The sequence below is a fragment of the Rhineura floridana genome, chromosome 13 (genome assembly GCF_030035675.1).
Source record: "Rhineura floridana isolate rRhiFlo1 chromosome 13, rRhiFlo1.hap2, whole genome shotgun sequence".
NCBI lineage: Eukaryota > Metazoa > Chordata > Lepidosauria > Squamata > Rhineuridae > Rhineura > Rhineura floridana.
Genome location: NC_084492.1, coordinates 28,567,228 through 28,582,132, shown reverse-complemented (window position 1 = coordinate 28,582,132; position 14,905 = coordinate 28,567,228). Strand labels below are relative to the sequence as shown.

At 41.7% G+C, this 14,905-nt stretch overlaps 1 protein-coding gene across 12 annotated transcripts in view; it reads left to right on the top strand.

The window, feature by feature from the left end:
- ZNF423 (zinc finger protein 423) overlaps positions 1-14,905 on the top strand; it is a 403,966-nt gene that overhangs the window by 244,190 nt on the left and 144,871 nt on the right. For all 12 annotated transcript variants that reach the window (XM_061594190.1, XM_061594187.1, XM_061594196.1 and 9 more), the window contains one exon: positions 4,234-4,318. In XM_061594190.1, coding sequence (XP_061450174.1) covers positions 4,234-4,318 — 85 coding nt within the window. The remainder of the gene's footprint in view (positions 1-4,233; positions 4,319-14,905) is intronic.

The following is a 14,905-nucleotide window of genomic DNA, read 5'->3' as shown; positions in this document are numbered from 1 at the left end:
AACCTGTCACTCTAGGCGACATACAAAGGAATAGAACAAAACAACATATCAAAATATAGATCAACAGGTACATAATAAAAATACTAATCACAGTAAAAACCCCAGTATCAGACCACCCTCTTAGCCACCTAACTATAGCACATTTCATTCATCTGACTGTACAAAGAGCCATGTCTTCAGCTGCCTCCAAAAACACAGAAGTGAAGGGGCTAGGCGAGTATCAACCGGTAAAGTGTTCCACAGTGTGGGAGCCACAATGGAGAAGGCTTTAGACCTAGTACCACTTAATCTGGCCGCTCTGATAGAAGGAACCACAAAAAGTCTAGCGGCTGAGGATCTTGTCCGCCCATCTGCTCCAAGAAGAGAGAGTTTGTTCTTCAGATAGATCGGACCAGCATCAAAAAAGGACTTATAAGTTAAAGCTAGTATTTTAAACTTCACCCGCAGCACTATCGGGAGCCAATGAAGTTCCCGAAGGATTGGGGTGATGTGTTCTGTCCTATGGCAACCCTTAATGAGTTGAGCCGCCGCATTCTGGACGAGTTGAAACTTACGCAAAGTTCCCAAAGGGAGACCAGCATATAGAGCATTACAATAGTCTGGACGGGAAAGAACCAAGGCACTAACTACAGTTGGTAAAATATGCTTTGGGAGATAGGGGCAGATTTTGCGAATGAGGGACAGGTGGTAGAGTGCAGTCCGACAGACTGCCGCTATCTGAGCCTCCATCGTCAGTTGGGAGTCCAGGATGACACCCAGACTTCAGACTTGGTCACTCAAGGGAACAGAAACTTGGTTGAAAGTCACTTGAGTTATTCCTAGTTTGGACCGGTCACCTACCAAGAGGATCTTAGTTTTATCAGAGTTTAGCTGCAGTTTGTTCTTAAACATCCATTCCCCTATTAGTTCCAGCCCTTTAGTCAGTTGTGTTACAGCAGCCTGTGGGGAAGATTTAAAGGCCAAGTAGATTTGGGTATCGTCTGCATACTGATGAAATTGCAGACCCGTACTACGAATAAAGTCACCCAACGGTTTGATGTATATGTTAAAGAGCATTGGGGCAAGAATCGAGCCCTGTGGCACGCCACAATCTAATGGCCATGGTTCCGAGATCTCATCCCCCAATGCTACTCTTTGGGTTCTCCCGCTGAGATAAGAGCGGAACCAACACAGAACATCTCCTTGAATGCCCATGGTCATTAAACGATCTAAAAGAATATTGTGATCGACCGTGTCAAAGGCTGCTGACAGATCGAGAAGAGCAAGGAAGGTATATTCTCCTCTATCTAAGGCTCTTCTCAGATCATCGACCAGTGCGACCAGGGCCGATTCGACCCCATGTTTTGGTCTAAACCCTGACTGAAGGATGTCTAAGTATCTACCTTCATCCAGATGTGATTGTAATTGAATAGCCACCGCATGCTCAATCGCCTTCCCCAGAAAAGGAAGATTTGAGATCGGACGGTAGTTATTCAAGACCAGAGGGTCCAGGGCCGTTTTTTTTAAGATAGGAATTACCACAGCATCTTTAAGTACAGCTGGCAGCAAACCCTCTTCCAAGGAAGCATTAACTATATCCTTGATCCTGTCCCCCAGTTCGAGCTTGGCATCCATCACCAGCCAAGATGGACAAGGATCTAATAGGAAGAAGGGTTAAGAGAACCAAGAACACTGTGGATATCTGCAAGAGATAGAAGTTGAAAATGGTCCCAAATAACGGCCGCATCCGGATGTAACAGTGGATCAGGATCCGCAGCCGATGGTATACAAATGGGGATGGAGTTTTTTATCTTGCTGACCTTGTCCGCAAAATGCTTCGCCAGATCATTACAACTGGCCTTTATCGATGTCACTGGACCAGTGCCTACGGGTCCCGCTAAGCTTCGAACCACTTGAAACAGTTTTCTGGAGCAGTCTTTAGCCGCCATAATTGAGTCCGTAAAAAAGGCCCTTTTAGCAGCTCTTAGCTCCTTACGATAGATCAGCAAAGCATCCTTCAGTTGTAAATGCAATTATATATCTCCTTTAGCTGCAGTCATAGCACTTGGGGCATCTACAGCAGATAAAACCAGCTTAAAAAGAACAGGGGACCAATTAAACGGAACGTTTCTCATCTCAGTAGGTCAAACGTTTCACAGAACAGGAATGTCTCCACTGTGGTGGAAGACCATGGGAGCCAGTTGGCCCTTCTTTGGCAGGGAGTTCCATAGTTCACAGTGAAGATCCAGTCCCATGCCTCAGAGAACCATGCCTCAGCCAGTATCATCATATCTTTGTGTGTGTGTGTGTGTGTGTGTGTGTGTGTGTGTGTGTGTGTGATGGATGGATAATACTTTTTGATCTACAAAACATTCTCAGTTTTTCACTTTTTCTGCTTTCATTCTGTTTATTATTTATTATTTATGGGCTCCTGCTGGGAGAAGGGTAGGATATAAATAAAATAATAAATAAAATAAAATAATTATTTGTATTTATTGTTGCAAAGTTTTAGCTGATTCTCTTAAGTTTTCATCAGTTGTTTTTAGTATAATTGCTTTATTGACACTACCTCAAACATTGTGAAAAGGCATCTAATGAATTTTGCAAGCACACCAATCAATTAAACTTCCACACTGAAGTGTGAGGAAATGTGATGATAGGCAACTCCTCTCCTCAGAGAATAAACCTGAATGCCAGGTTTCTGAATTATAACAAAAACAAAATCCCTGCAATCAGTTACCAATACTGCTAATTGATGAAGATACTTGTGTTTCCTAGTATGCCACTTAAAATTGGCTGTTTCCTGACTCTGTTTTTATCATACTGGAATATATACTGGCAGCATTCAGAAATGACACTAAACCATTAGTGGGAAATCTGTCACCGTCCAGGTGCTGTTGGGGTCCCAGCTCCCATCAGCCCTAGCCAAATATGGACAGGGTTTATGGATAGTCTGACAACACCTGGAGGACCATGGGTTTCCCACCCCTGCATTTTGAGCATGGCCTTCCTGTCCTTTCTTTTAGCACTGCTGTGGAATAGTGCCATTCCTGTTTTAGTGGAAACCTATAGTTTGTTGCTTCATCTAAGCCATTGTTTGCTTGAAAGCTAGGGTCACAAGCCAAAGATTGACCCTGGTTTGTGATGCTAGTTTGTAGGCAAATGATGGTTTGTGCAGACTATTTTTCTCGGAGTTCTGACAGAAGAGCAAGATATATAGTTTGCAACTAAAACAGGAATAAGTACATAGGTCATGTGTAAGGGGGGAACAGGAGTGTGCAAGGCTAAGGCTCACTCTGATAATGCTAAATCAATGGCTTAGTGTTACGTTTGACTAGCTGCAGAAACACATCTATACACACCCATATACACACCCACACACCCATGCACACACATACACACACCTGCTTAATGAGCCTAATATTTCATGCATCTGATGAAGTGGACTCTTTAGAAAAGCTTAAAACTGCAGCTTTATCACATTTTTTCTATTTTAGTTTCTATTCTTTGTATAACAACAAAAAGAAGAGGAAAATGGCTATTTACTTTTTTCATCTAATCATATTCAACAATGCTTTATGGACAAAAACATGTTGCAGATGTTTGAGTCAGTTACAAGAATACTTTATAGGCTGCTATTACTCACTATTGTACACACATTCAAAATACCACGTGAAAAGCAGATTTAGGGTGGATTTGCCCTAGGCCCCATCTGCGCTATACATTTCAAGCAGTATTATACTACAGTAAATAATCATGGTTTCCCTCATAGAATCATGGGAACTGTAATTTATTAAGGGTGCTGAGAGTTGTGAGGAGGCCGCTCTTTCCCTCACAAAGCTACAATTCCCAGAGTTCCTAGGGAAGGGGGATTGACCATTAAACCACTCTGGGAATTGTAACTCTGTGAGGGAATAGGATTCTCCTCACAATTCTCAGCACCTTTAACAAACTACCGTTCCCAAGACACTTTAAGGGAAGCCATGACTATTTACAGTGGTATTATACTGCTTTAAGTGTATAGTGCAGATGACACCTTAGTCTAGTAGCCAAGCCACTTGTCTGTTTCTTCACTCTTAAATTCTAATAGTTCTTAGTTCATTTGCTTACATATGCAGAGGATTGGAATGGTGGCAGAGGAATATGCCAGGATATGGTATTTAAAACATGGAAAGCAGTGATGGGTGATCATATATTTACTTTCTGCTACAAGGAAGGTTCTCTTACTTTCTTCTTTTTTGGCTGTCTAAACAGAAAAAGACCTATCAATGCATCAAGTGCCAGATGACCTTTGAGAATGAAAGAGAGATACAGATCCATGTCGCAAATCATATGATTGGTAAGAACCCTTTCAGTCTGGTCACTCATAGGCTGCTTAATGTTGACTTCTCTGTTCAGTTGTTTATGTTTTGTGCTAGTGTGCTGCAAACTTTGCTGCAAGAAACAAACAGTTCTGGGGGTGATTCATATGGGCTGCTGTGGTGGAGTTGCCAATTCTGCTTGGTCTGATTTCCATGCTGCATCAGTCAGGGGTATTGTTAATCAGGAGGATACCCTGTTACTTCCCATGCCATTATTGCATTTTGTGGACAAAGGAAACAATCTGAACATCTGCCTATGGCACATGGCCTTTATGGATTTGACTGAAGATAAGTAGCTTTTAAAAAATATGAGGCTAGCTTCACTGGGGATGTGTGGACAGTGTTGAACTTTGTCTTGATCCTTTCTAGGCTGGGTTCACATGTAATGAGCCAGCATGGTTTGTGCTAACCATAGTTCAGAGGTCACACTATGGTTGGATCTTCCAGATAATAAGCAAACCCTATTTTAGAACTGTTTGCTTTTGTTTCTCATCTGCTCAGGCCCTAATTTTACTCCTGCCTCCATCATACAGCAGCCTCTGCAGGAAGAGCAGTAGCCCTCATTGTGGTTTGTCACTGGTCTGTGAATTTAGACATAATAGTTAACTACGGTGATGATTTGCAAATCAGTTTCAAACTATGCTTTGAGGTCCCGGTTTCTTATCCTCAAACAAACCATAGTTTCATTTTGGTTCAGATATTAAAACACACCGTGGTTCAGCTAAACAAAACATGGTTTTGTGTTAAAGTCTGATGCTAGTATGTGTATTTGTTAAACCATTAGATAAGATTGTTGATCCTTCCACGAGGCTAAGGTTGTCTTATAATCCGCACTGAGATAAGAAATGGGAAATTATGTCTTCATTGCAAGCTTTTGTTTCTTGAGGTTTTAGGAATTTGAAAACTATGATGCAAGCTCATGCCATGGCTTATACATTTTCCCTCTTCTTTCTCAGTTTTAAATTTTGCCACTTAGGATGTATGTTTCAAATGTCATTTTGAAAGTCTCCCACTGACAAGTGTTGAAGTATCACCTGGTTTAGAAGGAAGCAATTCTCTTCATTTCAAAAGCTGCTTAAGATGTCTCAATGCCAGGTTACCCATTTCCTGTCTCATTTTGCTCATGGTAAAATGAAACTTTTGACAAGATCTTTCACTTTGTGCCATACATTTTCAGTTTTATCTGAGAAGGGTGCGTGTCTGCGTGTGTGGGGGAAACTACAGAAAGTTCTCACTGGTTGTCAGCCACTTAGAGCCAATTATGCTTCAGTTTTGTATGTCATGACATTGAAATACTCACATTTCCATAGCTTAAATGTGGTGAATTTCTGAGGCACATTGTCAAAACAAAATGCCTAAGAAGTTTTATTGCAGTTGTCCCTATTTTTTAAAAAAATTTTTTTGGGGGGTGTGTGTTTGTGTGTTTTTAGAAGAGTGATTTGTTTCTTTTGTTTTTTGCCTAACCAACTTAGATTTTTGAAAGGTTTGCTTTTTTTTATATGTTCACATTCTACATTTACCAGTTCCAGTTTTGTAAAGCTAGGCCTTGCTTGTTTTCAAGCCTGGTCTTAATGACCATGAGAACCAGTTAAAAAAAAAAAGTTACCGCAATCAAAAGGGCTGTATTTCTGATGCAGCTGTAAGGGCTGACTTTTTTTTCCTGAAGAATGCAGAGAACTGTTTCTTCTAACTGCACAGATGTTATAAATATATGTGAAGACTCAAGAGCTTAGTTTATTTTGATGCATAGACCACAGAGGAGTTCCTTACACATGCCACTCCAGACATATGTCGTTGAAGATCCTTCAAGGGCTCTACAGCGTTCTTTATGTGTTCACGTGCAACATTCATCTCCGATAATCATAATGATTTCCCTTGAACAATTTAGCATTTAAAGAATGTGTTCTTCCATTATCATTAATGGGAATTATCCACAAATGTTGAAGGGAGGATTTGAAACGCTTACACTGAAGATTAGAGCAAAACCTTTTTCTGGAAGAAAAATAGGTACTGTCACTCATAGTAATTTCCACGGTTGTGCTAGGCAGGGAGCTTGCAGCAGTGTCAGGGAGGTTAAAATGAAGTTATCTAAAAATGTTTGCTTTTGTGGCAGGTGTTAATGCAATCTCTTGTTTGCAGGTGTGAAGGGTGAGAGCTTTGCTAATTGGACCATGGTGATTTCAACTCCTTCCCACCATCCTCCCCCGCCCCCCCAATGCCACTGTTTTACTAAGATCTATATTAGAGAGAGGTATCCTTAGGTAACTGGATATGTGTTTTTAATGTAAAACTGTGAAATTGAGGTGGGGCTATTGGTGATCTATAAATATGCAGCATACAATTCTTTTGCAGGTTTACTGTGTGGTTGGACTTAATTTACAAAGCAGCCATGTGATGCCATTTCAGGATATGTGTGAAGGTGCTTTAACAAACAGTTTTGTGGCAGCCTTTCTTTGGGCTTGCTCCCATTCTGGTTCCACCCATGGACCTCGTCTTTTAACATGTTTGCCTTTCAAATTGCTAAGGCAGAGGCAAGGATGATGTGCAGAGGGAACATTGGCTGTGCCTTTAGTCCTTGTTGGTAGTACCTTCTGGTTAGCAAGGGATGGCTGTAGCCCACTGTGTTCTGCCTTTACTGGTCCTCCATCTTGTGAAGGCCCACCTCTGATTTAACAATGAACTAATTTTGACCCTCCAATAAAATTTCTTGCTGACAATGGACATGTGCAACCCATTGTTATTGTACATTGTTCAGGAGGGTGAAGATGCAGTGCGTGCTGGAGAATAATATTAGTTGGATAATTCCGTCTTTACAAAACCGCATAATGTTGGGAAAAGTAACTTCCTTGCCTGCCAGACTTTCAAAGGGAAGAAAAGACAGTGAAGATCTGATGAAAACAATAAACCTCCTCTACATGCAGTTTAGGAAATGTGCATGGAGATGAGTTGCAGAGAGCGGTGAGTGAAAACAAGACTCAATTAATTTTGGGGCTTTTCAGAAGCAAATTATATCCTGGTGAAACCACAGATTTCCCTTCATGGGAGGTGGTGCTGAATGTTCTCTTGCGTTGGCTATTTTGGCATAGGTGGTGTTCTTCCAGCTGAAGCCCATCATTTTTTCCCCTCTCACTTGACTAAAATAGGATGTGGATTTGTGTATGTTCAGTAGCCACATGGCAAACACACTAATCTGGCCCCCAGTTGCCTTGCATAATCAACAGATGCACTGTGTGTGAAATCTGCTGCATGGTGCTGGATAAACTTGTAATTTGCCATTTCTTACAATTGAGCCAATCAGTTAAGGATGCTGCATGCCGCTGATGCTACAGTGAAGAGTTCCCCAAATATGGATTTTATGGACGTTTAGGTGGTGAATGGTAGAGGATGGACTCAGACCCTTCTGGGAGCTGAGCTGTGGAAACCTACCACTTTGGAGCCATTGTTTGGACTCACTGGATGTTCTGGACCCAAGTAGCTTTACTAGTTCTTTTTTGTGCTCTGCCATTCACGTCCTGTCTGCTTCTTGCTGCATATAGGTGTGCAGTGTTTGGATCATTCTCATCCTTACTTGTTCGAATACATTCCTTCTCCTGCTCTTCCACAAGTCTCTAAAGTTTTTTGGGGTCTTTCCCGTTCTTCTGTTTTCCTTCATACCCGCTCACCTTCACTGGATCCTGACTCTCTGCCTGTCAGTTGACTTATGATACCCATTTTGCTCTCTTGATTTGAGACACCAGCTCACCTCCCCATGATAGAAAGGAGGCCCTCCCTCCCTCCCTCTCTTCTACAAACACACAACATTGACATTACTGAACTGGCACACATTCTGGTTTGACGCCAGGGAATACGCACTGCTGTATTTATCAGGTTGAAAAGTTGAGGACCCCATTTATTTAATGAGTGAAAGAGACACTAAAGAAATGCTGTCATGCCATAGCTTGGGCTCAATGATCTGGAGTCTGAGTTGGGGAGACCATAGTTCAGTAGAAGGCACATGTTTTGCGTGCAGAAGTTCCCGGGTTCCGTTTTTGGCAAACTCTAGTTAAAAGGGATCTAAGTGTTGAGAGAGCCTTTTATCTGAGATCTGGGACAGCTGCTGCAACAGAGCGCCCTCTAGAGTTGTAGGTGACACATCACATCATTCCATACCATTGGCCATGGTGGATAGGGCTGATGGGAGTTGCAGTTCACAATATCTGGAGGGCACCGTATTACTCATCCCTGGAGTAGACAATACTAAGGTAAACCAACAGGCAGAGTGTCTGCCTGGCATTCTGTGTTGCACTGGAAGTTCTTCCTAGTGAATGAATAGCTCTTCATTCCAATGAGAATCAAGTGTTTTGGGAGCCTAGATGTGGTGTCTTCCTGAAGAAATGCATCCCCCTTGCAGCTCCTTAGTCATACCGCTGCATTTATCAAAATAGCATGCAAGGAATATTCAGTAATGCTCACACATGTCCCTTTGAAAAATTACCCTTCTGCATTTTTTGTTCTCTGTGTCTATAATATACACATACACGCATACAAACACAGTGGCATATTGGGTCCTGCGTGTCATCCCTAGAGGCTGAACAGACTGGCTGCATCCCTAGAGGACATATATGGGAAACATGTCGCTTTGTTTGCATACAGGGGCCTCTGGGAGCATTTCTAGCGAAAGAACAGACCCCTTCTTAGTCATGATCAGTCTGGATGGAAGAGGGCTATTGGGAAAAAGCTTCCAACCAAAGCTTTTCAGAGTTGATCAGCAACTCTCTCTCTTTCTGCCTTTTCTTTTAAAATCCACCTAGAGAACAGAATTCTTTCCGAAACAACTTGGCTGAGTGGAGGCTAGTTTTAGTTTGTCGAGAAAAAGGATTGCTCCATTTTGCCCTCTTTTGAAACATTTTCAGGCTTTGGGGAGTCTGCCCAGGAGTATATCAAAAAACCTTCAGCAGTTCCAGCTGCCTCTGTTCTTCTTGCCTCCTCCTGAGCTGACCTGATAATGTTTAAAGTATGTTCTCTCCCCCCCCCAGCTTTTATTTCTCACTCCCACCACCTTCTGCTGCTTCTGATGTGTACTCTTTATTAGATGCCTCGAAGGATGGACATGCTCAGTAGATGACTCTGCAAGGGGTGTAGATGATGGCCACGTGGCAACTGGGAACACAGCAGACCCTTAATGATACGTAGGGTCTCCTGTGCCGATGGCAGAGGGAGCAACTGAGCATAATGTTTTGGCAATCGCTATGGAAAGTAGACCCATCGTCCATGTTCATGCACAGGAAGAAAGCTTAGGAGGTTGCCTTCTTTGAATTCTTGCCTTACAAGCAGGACATAAAGGCGGCAGCCCTATGTTGCTTCTCTCCAGTATGAAGTGTTCAGACGTATTCTGCCTCTATTCTGGCTGCCATGGCTAATAGTGATTGTTAAAACCTGCAGCAAAATGGTCCAGTGTGGAGTCTCCATATTCCAGTTGCTTCATTCTATTCCTGTTTTCTGTCCCACCCCCGCCTCCCAATAGCTAGTCAGCATCTTCTTTTTCCATTTCCCTCCCAACAGTCAACATTCTGTTGCTACTGAGCTTTCTCAGTCCTCACTGGATAGTTCCTCCCGCCCAGTTCTTGTTCTTGAAAGATTCGCTGTGTTTCTGCGAACTTTGATGCTCCTCCGAATATGCTAATATCTCCCTCTTGTGCATGGGTAATGCCCTGTTGGCTATGTAAGCAGTGCCGTTCACAGCCGGAATGTCAGAAATAGAGGGTTTGATACTGACTGTTTTTACACACTTGAGCTGCAGCTTTTAAGCGACTTCTGCCGAATGAATCCTGGTTGAATATTTTGGTATATGTGCTTTGACCACCAGGTAGTAGTCCTGTTGGCTTCCATGATGTTGAGATGGAAGGCAGTACAAATGGTGCAATTTCACGCAAGTCAACAAAGATTTTAATCCCTCGAGTCTTCTTGTGAGAACAACTAAGTCTGCAGATTAACTGTCATGTAGCATATGTTTTCTTTGAGTTGACAAAACAGTTGCCAAAATATAACAAAAGTTATATTTTTGCACCTAAAGTTGACCTTTTATTTTTAAAAAATCTTGTTTGTGCTTTTGGTATTATCAGTTAGTTCAGATATCCTGAGTTTGAAAACAGGTTCATTTAAACATAAATACTTGGATTAAAGCCAGTTGATATAATTTCTTAATGGACTAACACTCCAATCCTAAACACATTTACTATGAAATAAGTTGTACTGATTTCAGTTTCTGTTTGCCTTGCAAATGCAAATTGACACAGCCTATGCATTAATGCATTAATGTTTTACCTCAGATTGAATGCATATGCATTATGTGCTAGTAGTCTTCAGGGACATATGTGTGGTGCCTGTTAAATGAGGACTTCTTAAACCTTGTGAATCTTCCACAAGGGCAAATTGCGAATAGCCCGTGGGGTGCAACCAGTCCACCAAGCTGCCCATCTTACTCTGTCTTTGCACTGCAGAATTTTTATTTGTTTATTAAATTTATATCCCACCCTGCCACTCAGAAGGAACACAGGGCAGCAAGCAAATGACAAAACACTAAAAACATCTATACAACATAATAAAAACAGAGAATCTTTTGGGGGGAAATCATAAAAAGAAAACATCTTAGAAAGCATCTTAACTTTTTTTAAAAAAGAAAGCCCTATGTTTTAAAAAAATCTTTAAAAACATCTTAGAAACGATCCAACACAAATGTGGTCTCAGATAATGGTTCTTCATTTTCAACTATCAGATTCCGTCAGTCATAAAAGCACAGCCTTCATTGATTTCTTTTCATGGAATTAATTTCCCAAGTTGGAAGGCAGAAGAGGTTGGTCTGTTCATTCCTTTGTGCACATGGCTCTTGGGCTGCAGATGCCGCTCCTCCCCAAGTGGCCATCCCTCAACCAACCAGGCCCCCCAAGGCAGTAGGACCAGCAGCAGCCACTGGGGCTAGCAGACTGTCCATACTCTGAAGAAAGAGAAAAAAGGAGGTGGAGGCCATTGCAGTGTTCAGTGTTGAGTCATCAGGAACGACTGAGGGATATACAAGCGGAGGGGTTTAGATTTTGTAGGGTTTGTGGGCTGTTTGGGGGAGGATATTTTAAGATATAATGCTTAAAGATATTCAGCTGAAGATAAGGAGTGCATCTCAGGAATGCCTTACATTATAAAACTTGTACACTGATGTTACTAGTGTGAAGGAAAGATGCATTCTGTGATAGTCATATGTGACAATCAATCGCATGCCATGTTTTTATTCTATGTGCAATTACAGTGACCCAGAATATGTGTGTGTGTGTGACATTTGGACTATTATATCTCAGTTGAAAGTTGAGATATGAGCAAGCCTTTTGGCTGTGAACATAGCCCCATTTCTCCTACCTCAATCTGAGCAAGCGAACAAAGCAGGAACTTTGCGTCATATCCTGGGTTGTTCTGAAGCTGTTAACCATTGTTTCCCAGTTTGGATGAAATGGGAAACTACTTAACTGAAGTGTTCCAGGTTTGTTCACTCCCTCTCTGAAAGGAGAAGCAAAGCGGCTTCATTTACACCAACCAGGCTTGTTCATATTTCTACTTATTTAGTTGAAATCTGATTGTCCAATCCAGCCAATGGACTGAAAAATCTGCAGGTGTAATTATTGGCAAATGATTAGCCATATCAGGATTTATACTATTTTCAACAATGAATTTCCTTCTATTCAGATATGTTGTATCTTGTGGAATGGATAATAAAACTGGGATAGTTAATGTCATTTTTGGCTGGTGAATACAGTATTGAAGGAGAGAAATCATAAAACATTTATCCTTTGTTTCTTAACTGTTTATTAAACTGCCTCCATTATTCTCAGTTAGTTCAGATTTTTGCAGTATTAAAAGATGACATTTGGTAAAATAAGTTAATTTTCCTGGAAATGTTCATTGATTGCCTCAAATGGCTATGATGAATTCCTCTGTGAAGAACTCTTTACTCTCATACTTGTATCTGGTAGCAGTTGAGGCTGATGCTGGAAAGCAATGACTTTTCTAATAGCATTCAGGCATTAAGGCAGTTAAAAATATAAAAGTGTGACAGATTTGTTTTTGAAGTATTACATGCAAATGATCAGCAGGAACATATTTTCTGGACTCCACAGTCGAATGTGTGAATTAATTATGGACACATTAAGGACTCTAAATTGCTCTCCGGCTTTTTTCTTTTTTCTTTTTAATGCATATTTCAAATTGTTGCTCTTTTGAAATGTACATTGGGGGGGGCTCATAACAGTGGGTATACTTAAGCAGTTCATGCAATCTATGATTTAAATAACATAGCTGAGACCCAAAAAGTTGTGCAACAGGTTCCGGATGGTTCAGGCCTCATGTTTCTTGAATATCATGCTGCATGGCAACCTTCTGAATCTTCCTTCTAGCATGAAGTCACTAGATGGCCTTGGGGAGCCCATTCTCTTTCAGCCTCAGTCACCCCATCTGCAGTATGAGGGATAATACTGGCTTACAATGGCGTCACTAGGGTTGGTGTCACCCGGTGCGGTAACTCATGGTGTCACCCCCATGGACCTCCTCCCATATCAGACCATACAGAAACCTTAGTAATGTTTTTTGTACTAATGTTACTCGTAAATCGTAATTCCCGTATATCACTGAATGTAATGGCAATAGTAGTGACATAAACAACTAGCAAAATTAAAATTACACCTTTAAATTACAATATCGGACGCACAGCTCAAATTCTTGCTCTTATTACTGATGGGAGTTAATTATCTTGCATATGCCCATAGTAAATTTTCAGATACTTTCAGACCCTCAGCAATTTTCAAGTGGTCTATGTAGAAGAAAGGTTTGGGAACCCCTGGAATAAGACACCTGCTTATGTCCCTGTGCTGCTGTCTCCCCTCATTTAGGTGCCTGGGATGCATGCGTGTGGACACACCTCCTTACAATTATGGAAAGTGATTCTTAATAATAAGTCTCCAGACACATAGTTACATAGGTATTTATCAGTTGTTTGGTAGAAAATTCAGAGCTGCAGGGTCCCTTCATGATAGCTACACCCACGTACATCAGTATTCATTTCCTACAGAATAAAAACTGTAATACCTAAGTAAGCCCTGCCTACTTGCTTTAAAATAGGACTGGAGGAGGGGGGGACAGAAGGACAACACAAACACAATTCTTTTTTACATTCACTCCAAAGTCCCATTGATTTTCAGCACATTCATAACCATGTCTACTCAAAAGTAAATCCTATTGAATTCAATGGGATTTACTCTGGAGATATGGGATTAGCAATGCTTTTACCCCCACAAAAGCAAGTATTGGGAAGGTTTTGAAAACACTGCCCAGGATCTGACTCCTACACACAAGAGGGGAAAAAACTGAAATGTATATACTTACCCAATTTATGAGATTTTCAGATAAACCGGGGGGGGGGAAACCACCATTTTCTGGCCTTGCAATGAGGTTTACTAGACACTGCCACAGGTCAAACAAACACTTCACTGATTTGCTGCAATCCTGATGGGCGGGGTTAAAGCTACGAAGTGCTATACAGTAGTTTAAAAAAAGATTTAACAGGGGCGGCTGACGTTTTTATGTATATCTCGAGAACCTGACCACCTAGAAACTTAATTTTTTTTAAAATTAAAGCTGAGAATCACCCCCCTCTGATGGTGTCACCTGGTGTGGTCCGCACCCCCCCGCACCCCCCTAGTGATGCCACAGGGGGGCGGCTGACGTTTTTATGTATATCTCGAGAACCAGACCACCTAGAAACTTAATTTTTTTAAAAATTAAAGCTGAGAGTCACCCCCCTCTGATGGTGTCACCTGGTGCGGTCCGCACCCCCCGCACCCCCCTAGTGACGCCACTGCTGGCTTACCTTACAGCTAGATATTACAGCTAGATAAGGCATGTCAAGCATTTTGTACACTTAGAAGCACTGTACAAAGTGTTAAGTATTTGAAAACCCCAGTGGACACTGTCAAAGACTTTGGGATTTAATGTCTTTCTTTGGATCCTGGCTGTAAACTTTAATGTGATTAGGGATGATTGATTTTCAAATCAAGGAGATCTTAATCGTCAATGGAAAAGTCTGATTGAATAAGGAGGATGCAGACAAACTGGAACTGTTCAGAGGAGGGCAACAAGGATGATCAGAGGACTGGAAACAAAGCCCTATGAGGAGAGACTGAAAGAACTGGGCATGTTTAGCCTGAAGAAGAGAAGACTGAGGGGAGATATGATGGCACTCTTCAAGTACTTGAAAGGTTGCCAAACAGAGGAGGGCTGGCATCTCTTCTTGATCATCCCAGATTGCAGGACACAGGATAAAGGGCTCAAGTTACAGGAAGCAAGATTTTGACTGGGCATCAGGAAAATCCTCCCAACTGTTAGAACGGTACTATACTGGAACCAATGACCTAGGGAAGTGGTGGGCTCTTCAACACTGGAGGCATTGAAGAGGCAGCTGGACAAGTACCTGTCAGGTATGCTTTAAGATGGATTCCTGCACTGAGTAGGGGGTTGGACTTGATGGCCTTATAGGCCCCTTCCAACTC